Source organism: Microtus oregoni, unplaced genomic scaffold, assembly GCF_018167655.1.
Source record: "Microtus oregoni isolate MIOR12 unplaced genomic scaffold, Mior012 000004F_ref0000308, whole genome shotgun sequence".
NCBI lineage: Eukaryota > Metazoa > Chordata > Mammalia > Rodentia > Cricetidae > Microtus > Microtus oregoni.
The window spans coordinates 2796464-2812495 of record NW_024543063.1 but is presented as its reverse complement, the minus strand read 5'-3'; the positions used below and the strand labels follow the sequence as shown (position 1 = coordinate 2812495).

Genomic DNA, 16032 nt, shown 5'->3' with positions numbered 1-16032 from the left:
ACCAGTTTGCCTTAAGGTAGCCAGCCTGGAGTTGTCTCCAGTACCATCGCAGAAAATTGCCGTCCTTGCAGCGCCTGTATTCCCTGTTTGTATTTGCTGTCTCTCACTGTAACAGGAACACCCGAGGCAGGTCAATTATGAAGACACAAATTCTATTTTGTCTCACAGTGTGGGTGGTTTTAGCCCCTGGTCTGCTGCTCTGCTGTCTGGGCCCCAGAGAGGCTGTCTTGATAGGAGCTCGTGGTGGAACGACTGTTTGTTTCATGGCCGGGACATGAAAGAGAAGCAGGACCGCACCCCACTAACCTCTTTGGGGACTTTCCTGCCTCCACTGGGTCCCACCTGAAGCTCACCACTTTCCCATATTGCCAAATAGGAGACCAAGCATTTCAACATGTCGGCCTTTCAGGAACAGTCCAAACCTAAACTATAGCAAGATTTTAGCCTAATTATACAGAGAGTAGCGAGGCCTGTGGGACATTTGAGACACCTTCGCAGGGAGGGCAAGACCCATTTCCACACGCTGTGAGACAGGCCAGTCCCTTCTCTGCCCAGGGATACTCTGGGACCCCACCTTCCTTGGGAGAAGGCCTTTGAACCAGATGAGGGAGCTGGCTACTAGGTGGCTATCCTGGAGGCCTGCCGGCAAGAGGTGGCCTACTCGCAGGACTAGGATCAGCCTGTGGTGAGATCACTCCAACTTCATTGGCCACATGTGTTTGGCATGAACACAATTGTCTTATGGCCATTTTTATTTATTTTGGAAACCTACTAATCTATTTCATCATTTCCTTAGTACAAAAAAAAAGAGGATTGAGGAAACTGTTTTTAACACTGGATGTTAACGTTGTTACCACATTATCAAAACAAAACAAAAAAAGCTAGTTGATTCTTCATCTGAGATGGTTGAGCTCACAGTGTATAATCCTAAGAGAAGGTGTCCGGTCATCATGACACTACCTGAAAGCAACACCCTTCCCAGGCCCTGTGGGTCAAGGTCACCTCTAGCCTTCACTGATACGCGCCTTCCAGGAGGTGGTAGCTGCTTAACCGAAGATGGAGGTAGATCCACAGCAGCCCTGAGATTCAGCTCTGGTCTGGCAACTTTACAGTCCCGAATATCTAAGTGGACCTAATAAAGCTAGGATCAAACAGAGCTGAGCTCCCAGGGGCAAAGATTGCCAGGTCCATCACAGACCCACAGAAGTAGCTGGAGTTGACCCGAAGGTAGCCTTCCATCAGAGTCTCCTACTCTTCTGACTGGAAATCAAAAGCCACCGTTGACAGTCTTGAAGACTCACCCTGGGCAGCATCTGTCCCTTGTGGTTGTACCTATGGGTGTGAGTTAGAGCTGCACTGCCCCATCCATGCCCGGGCCTGGTCGGAATTTTATCTGGCTGCTCAACTGTGAGGAATAAGGAATGGATGGCCCTCCACGCCTGCTGGTGGGAGCAGGAGCCAGCCTTCCCCTTTGTTCCACTGCCTTCCACTTGACACTTTTTATTGTATTTATGTATATGAGTGTTTCATTTGTATGTATGTATGTGTAACACATGCATGCAGTGACCACAGAGGCACAGAAAGCATCAGATCCCCAGGAAATGAAGTTACAGTGATTGTGAGCCACCATGTAGAGGCTGGGAGTTGAACCCGAGTCCTCTGGAAGAGTAGCCAGTGCTCTGAACACTGAGCTGTTTCTCTGGCCTCACGTAGAGCAGGGGTTTTTTTCTTCCTTTTTAATAGAGGCTGGTGAAGATGAGCAGGATTCAGAAGGCAAGATTGCTAAAAGATGGCAGAAGCGTTTCTCTTTGTGCTTGTGTGGGTCTGAGAAATGGTGCTATCCTGTGGTGGCAGGTGGCGAAGATGAGCGGATGGTGCTGTCCCCACCTGTCTCTCGCCAGCGGGTCAGCTTGCTTGGGTTTGATTAGGTCATTCTAGAACAGGGGCAGGGCGGTTGGTGGCTTGTCACCATCAGTGGCACCTGCAGAGAGAGTTTCTGTTGGCGCTCTTGAGACTGCTCTGGTAGGTTTTCTTCACACAGTGAGGAGCTGGTCTGGGGCTCTGGACCTGGTTTCTATAGCACGTGAACAGTTAGGGTGTGCTTTTGAGTTTCAGACAAAGATAATTGCCATGAAGAGGTCACCTTCCCTGACATGTTTGTCCCAGGCCAAGGCCAGAATTATGCAAAACTGGCAAGCAGAACCTGTCCTGCTGTGAGAAAGGCTGGAGTAACCCAGCTCTCACTGCTGAAAGTTCATGACATACGTATACCAAACCAGGGAGAGATGAGACTCTTTTTAAAGATGCCATTGGATTAGGATTTTAAAAAAAAATAGTTTTATGACACAGAATACAAAAACAAAACAAAACAAAAAAGCCACATTGTGGAAGGTTGTAAAACTAAGTGAGCTCTCCTGGGAGAGAAAGACCACACTCCAGGAACAACATGAAGAGACCAAGGGGTGGAACCAGGGATCCAGGCTATGACGTTGCTCCCAACCATTTGAGAAGAGCTGATGGAGATGTTGAACATGACTCCCAGGGAGAGGATGGCAGGACTTGACTCTGCAGGATGTTGGCAGTGCCCCTGGTATGTGTCTGTGATGATAGAAGACACCGCGTTCTATGAGCTCCAGGATACATAAGATGAGCACACACACACACACATTACTCCTTTATTCCAGGGACCGTGAGAGAATACTGCAGCCTGTGTTGAACTACAGCAGGCACAGAAAAGAAGATGTGATCCCCAAACACGGGTGTTTATTGAGATCGCCTTGGCCCCTTGCTTCTTTTTATGCAGCTTGGGAAGCATATCGCAGGCTATCCTGGGGCAAACTTAGTCTGTTCTTCCTCCCAGAACTGCCTCAACCTCTCCTCCCTCTGGTGGTGACTGCCGATCTTTCCCTTGACTTGAGCCTGAATTTGTTGTAGTTGTTCTTGCTGTGTCTGTCAGTCACACATCACATTCACACCAACACCATCTCACTGGACTTTTGCAGAGGCCTCTTGAGACTCTCGTCTGTCCCTCCAGGCCAGCTTGCATCCTGCATGCACACATATCAGAGTGCACACACACTGATCCCCAACACTCGGGAACCTCAGAGGCCAGATGACTTTCTTTCATCCCCTCTTTCTTATCCCACATCACTTTCTGTGCCTTGACATTTGTCCTGTCTGCTGGCCCGGGCGCTCCACCCACTCCATGTGAATCTGTGGCCTGATCACATTCATCGCAGCCTCCAGCACTTCCGCCCTGTGCTCTCCATGACCTTGTTCTGCCGTGATTTGCAGCCCCTCGTTGACTTGAGTGTTGTGTTTGCACATTAGACAGAGTCCTGATGGAGATTCATGAACCCCCTGGACAGGTTCATCTTGGGTCCCGTTCTAGCAAGCATAAGGGGAGCTGCTGAGAGCTGAGCCTGGAGGTAGACCTGGGGTCCTCTTCTGCACACAGGAAGTGTGGCAGCCAGCTCAGCGCCTTGTCATAGGCACACTCAAAAGACACCGGGAGGTTTTTGTTGTTACTTTTATGAGCTAAGTTTAATTATTCTTTTAATTTTTAAATTTTTATGCTGAGCCTTATCTCCAGCCCAAGTTTAATTATTTTAATCACATATGTTCTTATCTATTTTTATTATACGTTTGTGGCATGTATAAATGTGTCATGTGTATGCAATGCTCAGAGAAGCCACCAGGTGTCTCCTGAGACTGGAGTCATAGGTGGTTGTCTGCCGTCATGTAAGTGCTGGGATTTGAACCCGTTCCTCTGGAGGAACTCTTAACCACTGTGCCATCTTTCCAGCCCTTCATCACATACATACATACATGTTTAAACATACACTCAGGGTTTCCTCATGGTTCCTTATCTTTTAACCAGCTTCATCAATGACAGTGATAAAGGATCATAGTTTTACCGCAAAACCAGTAATAAGCTTCGGTTCTGTTCACATATATTGATATTTGAATAGCAATTATTTTTCTAAGGAATGGTGTACAGTGATATAATGAGGACGATGTGTTGAGAGAAATGTAGCTGGGCTTAATTGGACGTGTTTACTTACAAGCAGATCAGGCTAGCGAGATGGCTCTGTAGTTAAGCGTCCTTGCTGATTTTACAGTGGACCTAGATTCAGTTTCCAGCACCTACATTGGGTGGCTCTCACCCACTTGTAACTGAAATCCAGTGGCCCCTTCTAGCCTCTGCATGAACTTGTACACACACAGTACACAAACATACATTCAGGCATACACATACACCAATAAAACCAACCTTTCTTTTCCAGTAAATCCCTCTAGGAATTGTGGCAGGAGTTTCTAAAATGTGGTTGGCTTGAGCATACCATGTTACAAGCCTCGGGCTCTCCCTGCGTGTGGAAAGGTAACATGTCCCCCAGAAGTGTGCTCACGCTCCTCTCTGCCTCTTTCAGCACCTGCCAGAAGACAAGGCCTATTTCATAGCCAAGGAGATTCTCGCTACAGAACGAACATATGTGAAAGATTTAGAAGTCATTACTGTGGTATGGAACCTTAGTCCTTGATCATTTTTTATTTCCTTAATATGCTTTATGTATAAACACAAAGGCGCCACCCTGAGAAGTATCTTTGGCAGTCTTGAGACCGACTTACGTAAATTCTGTTGGCTCTACTTGCCTTCCAGCGCGATGTCTAAGTCATGTTAAAATCTGATGTCTTCAGTTTTCATGACTAAGTAAGGCTAAGAATGTATCTGTCTGAAAGCTCTGACCTAGGATTGGCTTGTTTGCATTTGGAAATTATACAGTCAATAAAGAGGGGATGTGGAACACTGGTTTAAGCTCTTCTTATAAACTGGAGGAGCTTTGCTTGGTGTCATGAGGTCACAGCTCTCTGCTGAGCCTCTCACCAGGCCAAACTCCTCCCATAGTGGTTCCGAAGTCTGGTGATCAAGGAGGACGCCATGCCTGCCGCCCTGATGACCCTGCTCTTCTCCAACATCGATCCCATCTACGAGTTCCATCGAGGCTTCCTGCACGAGGTGGAGCAGAGGCTGGCTCTCTGGTAACCATAGCGTACAGCAGATGGTGCTATTTCCTTACCCCCCTCCTCAGGAGACCCCACCTTCTGAAGCCTCCGCCTGGATGGCTCCCACACTGCTGGCTCCTAGGCTGGGGGCCTGGACCAGCAGCCCCTGAGTCCGGAACTCTTCCTGGGAAGCACCCACCCTTGACACCAGCCCTTGCCTCAGGAAGTCCCCCCTTCAGAAGCTAATTCAGAACAGCCATTATTTCACTGACGTGTATTTCAAAATCCTATTGGGCAAGCTAGAATAAACTTTAATAACAATGCATTTTATCTATCCTATTCCAGAGAAGGGACTAGAGCAAGTTAAAAAGGAAAGGAATCTGTTTTCACCTGGTTACCATCGTATTTAGAGAAATGCAGTCATCGTTGCTGTTACGTTCTTTCCACCTGGAAACTCCTTGTCATTCTGACTGCGACTGCTGGGTGTGGTGATGCAGACAGAGACAGGAGACTCACATGTCAGACCCTGTGTCAGAGGGAAAGGACTATGGCTACCACAACATGTTACCGTGAAGTTTTCATGCATTTACAAACCTTCTTGTTCCTTTAATCCAGGGAAGGGCCCTCCAGTGCCCATTTAAAAGGTGATGATCAACGAATTGGGGACATCCTCCTCAGGAACATGCGTCAGTTAAAGGTACGGTATGGCGGGTTTGTGAGAGAACTCCAGGCTTAGAGTAAATCTGTTATGGAAATATGTCTGTTGTTCTTGCAACAGTGTCCCCACCACAGCAGCCTTCCCAAGAACAAGCTCATCTCACCGTTCTCCACAGCAGGGCCCCCTGAGGAGAGGGTTCTTGTCGCCCAAATGCTCCACTCAGGACTTTTCAAAACTGTTCCCTGAACAACACTGTACATTTAATAGTAGTGTTGTCTTGACGGTGTTCCTCAGAACAGTGTCCCAGTAAACACACAGCCTGTCTCAGGGTTTTTCTGGAAGGGGTTTCCTTCAGAACGGAGTGTCTCCTTAGAACATGGTTCCCCTGGAATACTAGGACTCACAAGATGTTCTTAGAGCAGGGTTCCTTCAGAGTATAATTCCTGCAAGGGTCCCCTCAAAACAAAATCCCCAGAACAAGGTTTTACCAACAAAGATGTGCTTAAAACAAAGGCCTCTCAGAGAAAAGAGAACGTTTTCCTCAGAAACAACTCTTCTCAGAACATGGTTTCAGAAGGGGCTTGTTCAATACTGAACCACCTCTCCTTAGGTCTCCCTTCAGAATGTCTTTCCCCAAAATAGTATTTCCCTCGAGTGGCCTTACCACCTCAGGACAGCTGTTTTCTAAACATGGTTCCCCTCAGAACAGAGTTCCATAGAACAGTGTTCTTCTAGAAGGGTGGACCCCTGTGTTTCCTCTCAGAATGATGTTCTCAGAATTAAGGGTCCCCCAGTACAGTGTCCTGCCAATTGCAGCGCTCTCAGGACAACATCCCAGGCCAGAGAGATAGCTCAGTGGTCAGAGTTCTCGTAGTACCTACAGAGGACCTGGGCTGGGTTCCCAGGACCCACAGTGTCTCACAACCATCTGTAACTCCAGTTCCGTTGGATCTGGCGCCCCCTTCTGAGAGGGCATGGTGGTGTACACCCTTAATCCCAGTACTTGGGAAGTAGAGGCAGGAAGAGCCAGGGTCAGGAGAAGGAGATAAGGCTTTCCCCAGGAAAGGGGGTCTCCTCAGAATAGCATTCCCCTCAATATGATTATCTTTTCCCCCTCCCTCAGAACATCATGCCTCAGAAATAAGTTCCTTCAGAGTAGGATTTCCTGTTTGCGGTGTTTTGCTCTGAATGGGGTCCCCACAGCAGGGTTCCCTTCAGAACACCTTTCCCTCCGGAACAGTATTTCTCGTAATTTCTTTCTTTTTCAGTTTTCTTTTGTTTGTTTGTTTGTTTGGTTTTTGGATTTTTGAGACAGGGTTTCTTTGTGTAACTGGCTCTCCTGGAACTCACTTTGTAGACCAGGCTGGCATTGAACTCAGAGATCCACCTGTCTCTGTCTCCCAAGTGCTGGGATTGGAGGTGTGTGCCAGCACTGCCACCACTCAATATAACTTCTTAAAGCCATGTTTCCCACAGAGCAGGTTCCTCTGGGAGTATCATTCTTCCAAAACATTTCCCTAGACAGCTTACCAACCAAACAATGCCCCCTCAGAATCAAGTTTTTTCAGAATATCTTTCTCTAACACGCTTACCCTTGGGACAGAGCCCTCTGAATCAGGCTCCCATGAAAGCAGCCACCCTCAGAGCAGTAATTTTTTTAGAGAAGCAAGCCTCAATACATGCATTTTCAGCGTAGCACTGCCCTCAGCAGGGTCCCCCTAGAACTATGCTTTTATCTAGTACAGAATTCTCCCCAGACTCTGTGCCTAAAACAGAATCCCCTCCACCCACTGCTGCCTTTCCAGTAGCCTGCCCTTCCACACAGCGATCCGTCAGAATAGTTCTCAGGGCAGTTTCCCAAAAGATGGTTGCTCCCTCTCTCCAGTAACCCAGTCAGCACTGAACCTGGGCAGAGCCCAAATGGAGTTTCATTCTTGCCTGGTACTCAGTGTGTCCCATAAGGTGAGCTCTGGCTCTCCTAGCCTCTGAGGGTCATTCTTTATCCATAAATGGAGGAAAGGTAGGGAGGGATCAGTCAGCAGTGGTCATGGTGAGGACCAGCTGAGGAGGAGCCCTGACCCCTGGGAACGGAGTGAGGTACACACTGGGATAGAGTCTAAAATGGGGAAATGGGGAGACAGAGAAACTCTGGCTTGTACCTACCACACTGCGCATCCCTGTTATGCCCTGTCAGCATTTCCAGCATCCCCAGTCCTCGGCGGACGAGCTGCCGAACCGGGCCCGGCCAGGCTTACCATCATGTCTCTCCACCCAAGTGTTGTCCTTTGGTGTCTCGATAGGAGTTTACCAGCTACTTCCAAAGACACGACGAGATCCTAACAGAACTGGAAAAGGCCACAAAACACTGCAAGAAGCTGGAGGCCGCCTACAAAGAGTTCGAGCTCCAGAAGGTCTGCTACCTGCCTCTCAACACCTTCCTGCTGAAGCCTGTGCAGAGGCTGGTGCACTACCGCCTGCTGCTGAGCCGCCTGTGTGCTCACTACGCCCCTGGGCACCGGGACTATGCCGACTGCCATGGTGAGTGAGGCCTTGCCACCCCGAGGGCGGCACGTGCGGTGTTAGACACCACTGGCTCTGCCTAGAGCGGCTACGAGCCCCGGCGCTCACTGCTGGCTGTTGGCTTTTGCCCAGCTGCTTCAGAGAAGTGGGTTCCAGGCTGAACCTGTGGAGTGGGGTACTGTAACCAAGGTGGCCTCCTGCTGTCAAGGTCTCTCACGCAAGGGCACTGGGGGAAGGGGCATATCCTAGAATGACCTCTTTATGTGGGTGTTTCTGGCCTGGAAGACTTGACTCTAAGACTTAGCAAATGTTTGAGCCAAGCAGCCTGTTGGAAGTTTCTGACCTATGTGAATCGTAATTTTCTATTTGTTAAAGGGACAAAAGAATAAAGTCTAAATCTTGTCATTTACAAATAGAAATTTTAGTTCTAGCATCAGTTTAGTACAAGAAGATTCTGTCTATAAATGACTGAAATTGTCATTAAAATATAATTAGTTGGAAATGGTGGCCCACGGATGTAATGTGATCCTAGCTACTTGGAAGGTTGAGGCAGAAGGACGATTGGAGTCCATGCAGGAGGGTCCATGGAGTCCTCGAAAGAGGGCCACTGGAGCCCAAGAAAGAGGGCCACTGCAGCCCAGGAAGGAGGATGCCTGAAGTACAGGCAGGAGGGTCGCTGGAATTCCAGGTAGCAGGGTCACTGAGGTCCTCTGTAGCTGGAGTTACGGAGGGTTTATGAGATGCCATGTGGGTGCGGGAAATGAACCTGGGTCCTCTCTGTATGAGGAGCCAGTGCTCTCAACCACTGACCTATCTCTCCAGCCCCCAGGCTTGCAGAGGCAAAACAAGGCAATGCAGATGCCCAGAGTCTGCAGACAGCAGCTGCCATGGCTTGTGTGAGGCTGTGGTCATTGCTCAGGCTCTCCCTGATGTCGTCAGTGCTGTCTGCAGAGCAGTTATAGAAGGATCTGTTTACGATTGTCAAGGATGATGAATTCCGGGTGTGTTCCTCTCTTGGTTGGCTTGTGCTTCTGAAAGCCACAAGCACCCTATAAAGAACACTAGCTGTCCTTGGTTCCATGAAGTCCCTGTCAGGGTGGGTCTGAGGATAAGGCGGTGTGAGTCAGGGCTGCAGACCTTGTCAGATGCTCGCAGAGGGGGATCCACGAGTGAGGCACTGCAGTTGGGCAGGAAGAGGGTCCTGGCAGCTGGAGAAATGGCTCCGTGCTTAAGAGCACTTGCTGCTCTTGCAGAGGACCTGGGTTTGGTTCCCAGCATCCATGTCAGGAGGCGTATGGTCTCCTGTAACTCCAGCTCCAAGGGATCCAGTGTTCTCGTCTACACTCTGAGGGTTTCTGCAGTCAGGTGTGTACACAATCACGTACAACCACACACACACATATACACAAAAAAATAAAATTTCTCCTAAAAGAGATGAGAACAGTTCCCATTAGTGGTCTGGCAGGTAAGAGAGGTCGCTGCGCTAGGGACAGCAGAGGGCAGGACTGGGTGAGCAGCTGATTCCAGCCAGTGTCGCCTCCTCAGGGCTGGTATCCAGTTCACGTTCATCTTAGTGAGCGTCTTCCTGTTTATTGACGTCTTACATTTGCTTCAGGTGAGCGTCTGTTACCAGAAAGAAGTAAATCACTTCAGACATTGAAGGATCTCCTTCAGGGACTAACAGTGCTATGCACTGCTTCCCGAACCTGCCCCGTTAAGGCATAGCGTTGGCCGGTGACCCCTGACCCCCTTGGGTTCTGCAGGGACTGAACTTGGACAGGAGCTTGTGCCAGTGGGCCAGAGCCCTGCAAGGAGTCTGCAGTGCCTCCAGCTAAAGGCACCCTAGAAAATACTGGCTCTTCCACAAGGCAGAGACTAGGGGGTCTTGTTCAGGGTTTGAACTGGGGGACCTCTCCACACAGAGGCACTGAAGGCCATCACAGAAGTGACCACCGGGCTCCAGCACAGCCTCACCCGGCTAGAAAACCTCCAGAAGCTGACGGAGCTACAGCGGGACCTGGTTGGTGTAGAAAACCTCATTGCTCCTGGAAGGGTGAGTGTCCATACCTGGGAAAGATTTTATGCCTGTTCTTTAATTGAATTTTACTAATGTAGCATAAGACTTGCCCTTTTAAAGTACGTAATCCAGTGACTTTGCATGCACTCAGTTAATGTAGCCATCATCACCAATTGAGGACATTTTCCCAGAAAGAAACCCCAAGACCCATTAGCTGTCGGTCCCCGTTCTGGTAGCAGGGAGCACAGAAGAGCCCTCACAGGTACTGGGAGAAACGCCTCAAGACGGCACAATAGCAGGAATGGTGGCTCACATCCGAATCCCATACTCGGGGCTGGGCTGCAGGCTGTGGATTTTGAGGCCCATTTAGCTGCATCGTGAGATTTCATCTCAGAATCTGAAATGGGAAGCAACAGGATCGTACCTGAGGGATTTTCTCCCCTTCTCTGGCTTTGTCTTTCTATCATTTATACTACTAAAACTTTTCATCTTAATGACCCTCAAGTCCTCTTTAGTTGTTCATGCTTTAGGTATCATATACCAGAAGATGTGTCCTAACCCAGTTAGTCACCTATAGGTTTTCTTCTAAGAGTTTTTCTTATCTTTTCCCTTTGATAGGGTCTTATGTAACCCAGGCAGACCTCAAAATTCGCTGTGCATTTAAGGATGACCGTGAACTTCTGTTCCTTCTGTCCTGCTACCTGCACCTCCTGACTGATGGGACTGCGGTGTGCACCACTGCACTTGGCTTATGTGGTAGCGGGGATGGAACCCGCTTGCCGAGTATGCACCGGCTGAGCCGCATGCCCAGCCTTCCAGCCCAGTTAGTCCAGTGTTATTCCTTTGCACACATATCAGCTACCCTGGCACATTTGTTGAATTATCTGGTCCTCCTTATGAAAATTAAGAAGCCCCATAGATGTGTGGGCTTTTTTCTGGACTTTCAGTTCCATCGCATGAGTTGGCGTTTCTCTTGCCTGTGTACTAGATGCTTTGCTCTTGACTCAGTACTGTTGACACAAAGAGCAAGCAAGCTTAGTAACTAGCCCTACTAAGTGCTAACCACTACAGAAGTTCACGTACAGGGTGGTATACCTTCCTCTCTCCTAGGGGAAAATCTCACTAGGGCTGTTTTCATCTTATGTCAATAAGCGTGTCGTTCCTCTGTGTGCCTTGGTGGATGGGTGCTGTGCCCACCCCGGCTTCAGTCATTTCATTCAGATGGGCTCCTGTTCTCACTTTATAGCCTTGGTTGGCCTGGCTATGAGTTTGTCAACCAGACTGGCCACAAACTTATAGAGATCCTCATACCCCTGCCTCCTAAGTACAGGGATTAAAGGCGTGTGCCACCATGCTTGGCTTCTTGACTTTCTGAGCCTTTATTCAGTATTCCAGTGCAGGGTAGCGAACTGTAGCCACCCAGTGTTGGCGGAGACTGTCTCTTCTCAAACCTGCCTCTGCCCAGCCTTTCCCACAGCGGAACTCAAATGGACTCTTGATGGCCTCGTTTCCCAGTGTCTCTCCACTAGCGAGTACCTCTTGTTTCCCACGTCTCAGGGCAGGTAGATGACTGGGACCAGGTTGGTACCAGGCTAGGACGTGGGTAACTAGGGTAGAGTAGGGTGACTCTCCCAGAGGGCTGCCACTCAGCAGGAAGGGGTGTGCGTGTAGGTTGGCACCCTGGTTTAATCCTATAGCCCACGAAGTGGCAGGAGAGAGCCAGTACTGATAGTTGTCTTCTGACCCTCACACGTATGCTATGGTTACTGTTGGCTCCCATGACCTTTGCCCCAACTACCGTGTGTCCCTTGCATCCCTGCTCACAGGAACCTGGTTGTCTTTTAGGAGTTCATCCGTGAGGGCTGCCTTCACAAGCTCACCAAGAAGGGCCTGCAGCAGAGGATGTTTTTCCTGGTATGTTTCCCACTGGGCCCCAAACTGCATTTCCTCTCTGGGAAGAATCGGTGGGTAAAGTCTGTCAGGAAAGTTGGCTCGCTGCCTGCTGGCCCCGTCCCTGGGATGGCAGCTCAGGCACCTGGGAACTCAGGCGGTCTCTCAAGAGTGAGCAATAGGAAGCAGCCACTTTGCCCATGCTGCCTGTTTGTTCCTAGTCCATGTTCTGGGAGGGCAAGCAAGGCTAACACAGAGATGTCCATGTGGCTAGCCTAGTGGCAGCCAGGGGCCTTCAGTGCTGCCCAGAAACTTGGGTACAGAGGACCTGACCATGTGTCCTCATCTTACCAGGTTTCTTTCTTTCTTCCTTTGGGGATGGTGGTGGTTTTAAGACAAGGTTTCTCTGTGTAGCCCTGGCTGTCCTGGAACTCATTCTCTAAACCAGGCTGGCCTCGAACTCACAGAGATCCGCCTGCCTCTGCCTCCCGAGTGCTGGGATTAAACGTGTGTGCCACCACCACCCAGCCTTACCAGGTTTCTTTTCCAAGTGCCCCAGACTTGATCCACACAGGGAAGGAGCCAACTGGCTGCACCAGCTAGAGCTCCTGGCTGCTTCTGCCAGCTAGGCCAGACCAGAGGAGACTGGTGACTGGCCCCCAGTTCTGCTAGCTCATGTGACTACTGCATATATCTGGTTGAAAAGGATCAAAGGAACAAACTTTTCCCCCAATAATTTCCAATAACTAATGTAGATCTGGTAAGCACACCATGGCTGGCTGTAGATCTGGTAAACACACCATGGCTGGCTGTAGATCTGGTAAACACACCATGGCTGGCTGTAGATCTGGTAAACACACCATGGCTGGCTGTAGATCTGGTAAACACACCATGGCTGGCTGTAGATCTGGTAAACACACCATGGCTGGCTGTAGATCTGGTAAACACACCATGGCTAGCTGTAGCTCGAGTCTAACTATACTGACACTGAAGCTTTGTCCCTTGTCTGCATCTTTCCATCCCTCAGTTCTCAGATATGCTGCTATACACAAGCAAAAGTGTCACCGGGGCCAGTCAGTTCCGGATCCGTGGTTTCCTCCCTCTGCGCGGCATGCTGGTGAGTGGTACCATGCTCACCCGAGGTTTGGTGTTTAGGTGCTCGGCTATACTTCTGCCCCACCTCCCTCATACAGCAGCAAGTCTGAGGCCGTTTTCAGGGGTAAGCAGGCCACCTGGTGTTGAGGGAATATGCTGGACTGTTCTCGCTCTTCCTCATGGCTACTGTTCTCCCTGACCCCAGACTGCCCCGTATTCCACCTATGAACAGCTTTCTAGGTCAGTCTCCTTTAGCACTCGACAGTATTCACCTATTTTGCCGACAACTTGGAGCGGGTTTTGGTATCAGCTGTTTCCAGATACCGTGTAGTTATGATGCTCACCCAGGAACAACCATTCCTTGGACAGACACAGGCTGTGGTCACTGAATGTGCCTGATACAGTGCTGCCTGGGGCTTGAGCCACCGCTGCTGCTGCCGTGAACTTTCTGCACACCCTGCATGTGTGCCCACCAGGATGTCTGACATGGGATAACCACTGGGCTTTAGCATAATCCAGTCTATCAGATCTGCCTTTGGAGGTTAGTAGAAACCTGTTTAAGAGCTGCAGAGAGGGCGGGCAGTTAGGAGTGCTTACTGCCCTTCCAGAGGACACAGGTTTGGTTCCCAGCCAGCACCCATGCCAGCCTACAGCTCAGGCACCACGTGACTCAGTGCCATCTATGAGCACCTTCACATGGACACAGACACACACATAAAAATAATACATATTTAAAAGATATCGCTGGAGATGGCTCAGCACTTAAGAGCACTGACTGCTCTCCCATAGGACCCAGGTTTGATTCCCAGCATACACATGGCAGCTCACAACTGTCTGTAATGCCAATTCCAGGGGATCAACACTGTCTTATTGTCTAGGTGGGTAGGCACTGCATGCACATGGCATGCAGATATTCATGCAGGTAAAACTACCATATACATGAACTAAAAGGAAATAAATCTCAAAACAAATTTTAGAAAAAGAAAACCCTATTTAAAGTCATAGAGAGTCAGGAAGACTAGAGCAGCGAGTGCTTCTTAACCTATGAGTTGCAACCCCTTTGGGCTCAACCAGCTCTTAACAGGGGTCGCCTAAGATACTGGAAAAGACAGGTATTTACATTATACTTCATAACAGTAGCAAAATTACAGTTATGAAGTAGCAATGAAAATCATTTTATGGCTGTTGGTCACTACAACATGAGGAACTGTACTAAAGGGCCGCAGCATTAGGAAGGTTGAGAACCACTACTCTAGAGGCTGTGTTCTCTTCATGTAGGCCCTGGAGCCTGGCCTGAAACGTGTCCTGGAGACACTGAAGGCAAGGACAATGCAGTATGTGGTTCCAGGACATCTTAGCACCATGGCCATCTGTTGGCCCTCACACTGCTCCTTGAGGTGGTGTCTACTGCTACAGCATCATACGAGGGTCTACTCCTGTAGTATCATGCGGGTTCTACTGCTGCAGCGTCATGCGAGGGTCTACTGCTGCAGCGTTATGCAAGGTTCTTTCTCACTGACTCTACTCTGCTCAGCCTTGAAACATATGTTTGTAATATGTGACTCCACTTTGCTGGGTTTAGCAGGGGCCACCTCTAGAAGCCATCCCGGTTGTTTGATGGTTTACTTTTAAAATACACATTCCTATGAGGGAAAATGAAACTACAAGCTAAATATCGCTGTGACCACAGCACTCCAGGTTTAGCTGTGGTGACGTGACACCCATTACCACCGTCTACAAGCTGAGCTCAGCCTGAGCGCTCTGTTACAGTCTCTGACTACTAGTGCAGTAGGGGAACCTGGTGACCAGAGGACCTAACCTAACCTGTCTTTAGGCCAAGTATGGTCTTTCAAGAGTGTATGCCACATTATTGAGCTTCTGTCTCCCAAACATCTTCCAGTCCATCCTCACAGGGTCCCATCATGCAAAGCACATGTTGCTCTTAGTGTCTCTGCTCATGGCTGCCCAGCAGTAGCACCAGTCAGGTGCTCACAGTGAGCTCTAAATGTGCCCCTGGCCCACAGTACACGAGGGTCATCTCTCTGCCTTCCCCACCTGGGGAGAGGGCACCATTACTTTACTCTCCATCCCCTAGTCTTGGCACTTTGGTTTTCTGCAAAATAAGCGCTTAGTGTATCTGTTGCTTTGTCTCCATTTTTACACAGTAGGGAAACCTTTCTATAGCAAAGCTGGCTAGTCAACCTTTACAGGTGTGTGTGTGTGTGTGTGTGTGTGTTTGTTTGCATGTTTGCCTGTGTGCATGCATGTGTGCACATGTCTATGGGGGTTGTGCATGAGTGTGATAGCCCAGGGGTCAACATTAGGCTCTTTTAGGTTGCTTTCCACCTTATTTTTGAGATAGTTTCTGACTGAACCTAGCACTCACCAGTGTAGCTAGACTGGCTAGCCAGTGGGTTCCAGGGGTCTGACTGACTGTGTCTCTCCAGTGCTGGGATTACAGATGCTCATTGCCACACCCAGCTTTTTACATGGGTACTGGGCATCTGAACTCATTTTACTGAACTGAGCTATCTGCTCAGCCCCAGGCCACAAATGCTTTTATCTTACAGTAATTAGCTATTTTAGTTTCTCTATAATTTAGTGAAACTTCAAACTCCATCCTGTGGAGGTGTCTTCTTTTGGAATGGCCTTGAAATGTGGAGGGTGGCATTAACCGTTTGTTGAAGGAATGCTGTAGACACGTTGCTGTGGTCAGCCCTTCCTACCTTTCCATGAGAGCTTTATTTTTAGCCCCTTCAGACTAGACATAACACTGTATTGGCTTTTATTTTTGGATGCTTTGACAGAGTAGCCCCAGTTGTCCTAGGACTTTGTAGAACAGGCTGGC

General features: G+C 49.2%; 1 protein-coding gene across 2 annotated transcripts in view; it reads left to right on the top strand.

Annotated features, from left to right (window-relative positions):
* The window catches only part of LOC121447136 (FERM, ARHGEF and pleckstrin domain-containing protein 2), a 105145-nt gene that overhangs the window by 83266 nt on the left and 5847 nt on the right, over window positions 1-16032 (top strand). For both annotated transcript variants that reach the window (XM_041650212.1, XM_041650213.1), the window contains exons 15-21: window positions 4431-4520; window positions 4907-5040; window positions 5620-5701; window positions 7963-8200; window positions 10105-10235; window positions 12045-12113; window positions 13117-13206. In XM_041650212.1, coding sequence (XP_041506146.1) covers window positions 4431-4520; window positions 4907-5040; window positions 5620-5701; window positions 7963-8200; window positions 10105-10235; window positions 12045-12113; window positions 13117-13206 — 834 coding nt within the window. The remainder of the gene's footprint in view (window positions 1-4430; window positions 4521-4906; window positions 5041-5619; window positions 5702-7962; window positions 8201-10104; window positions 10236-12044; window positions 12114-13116; window positions 13207-16032) is intronic.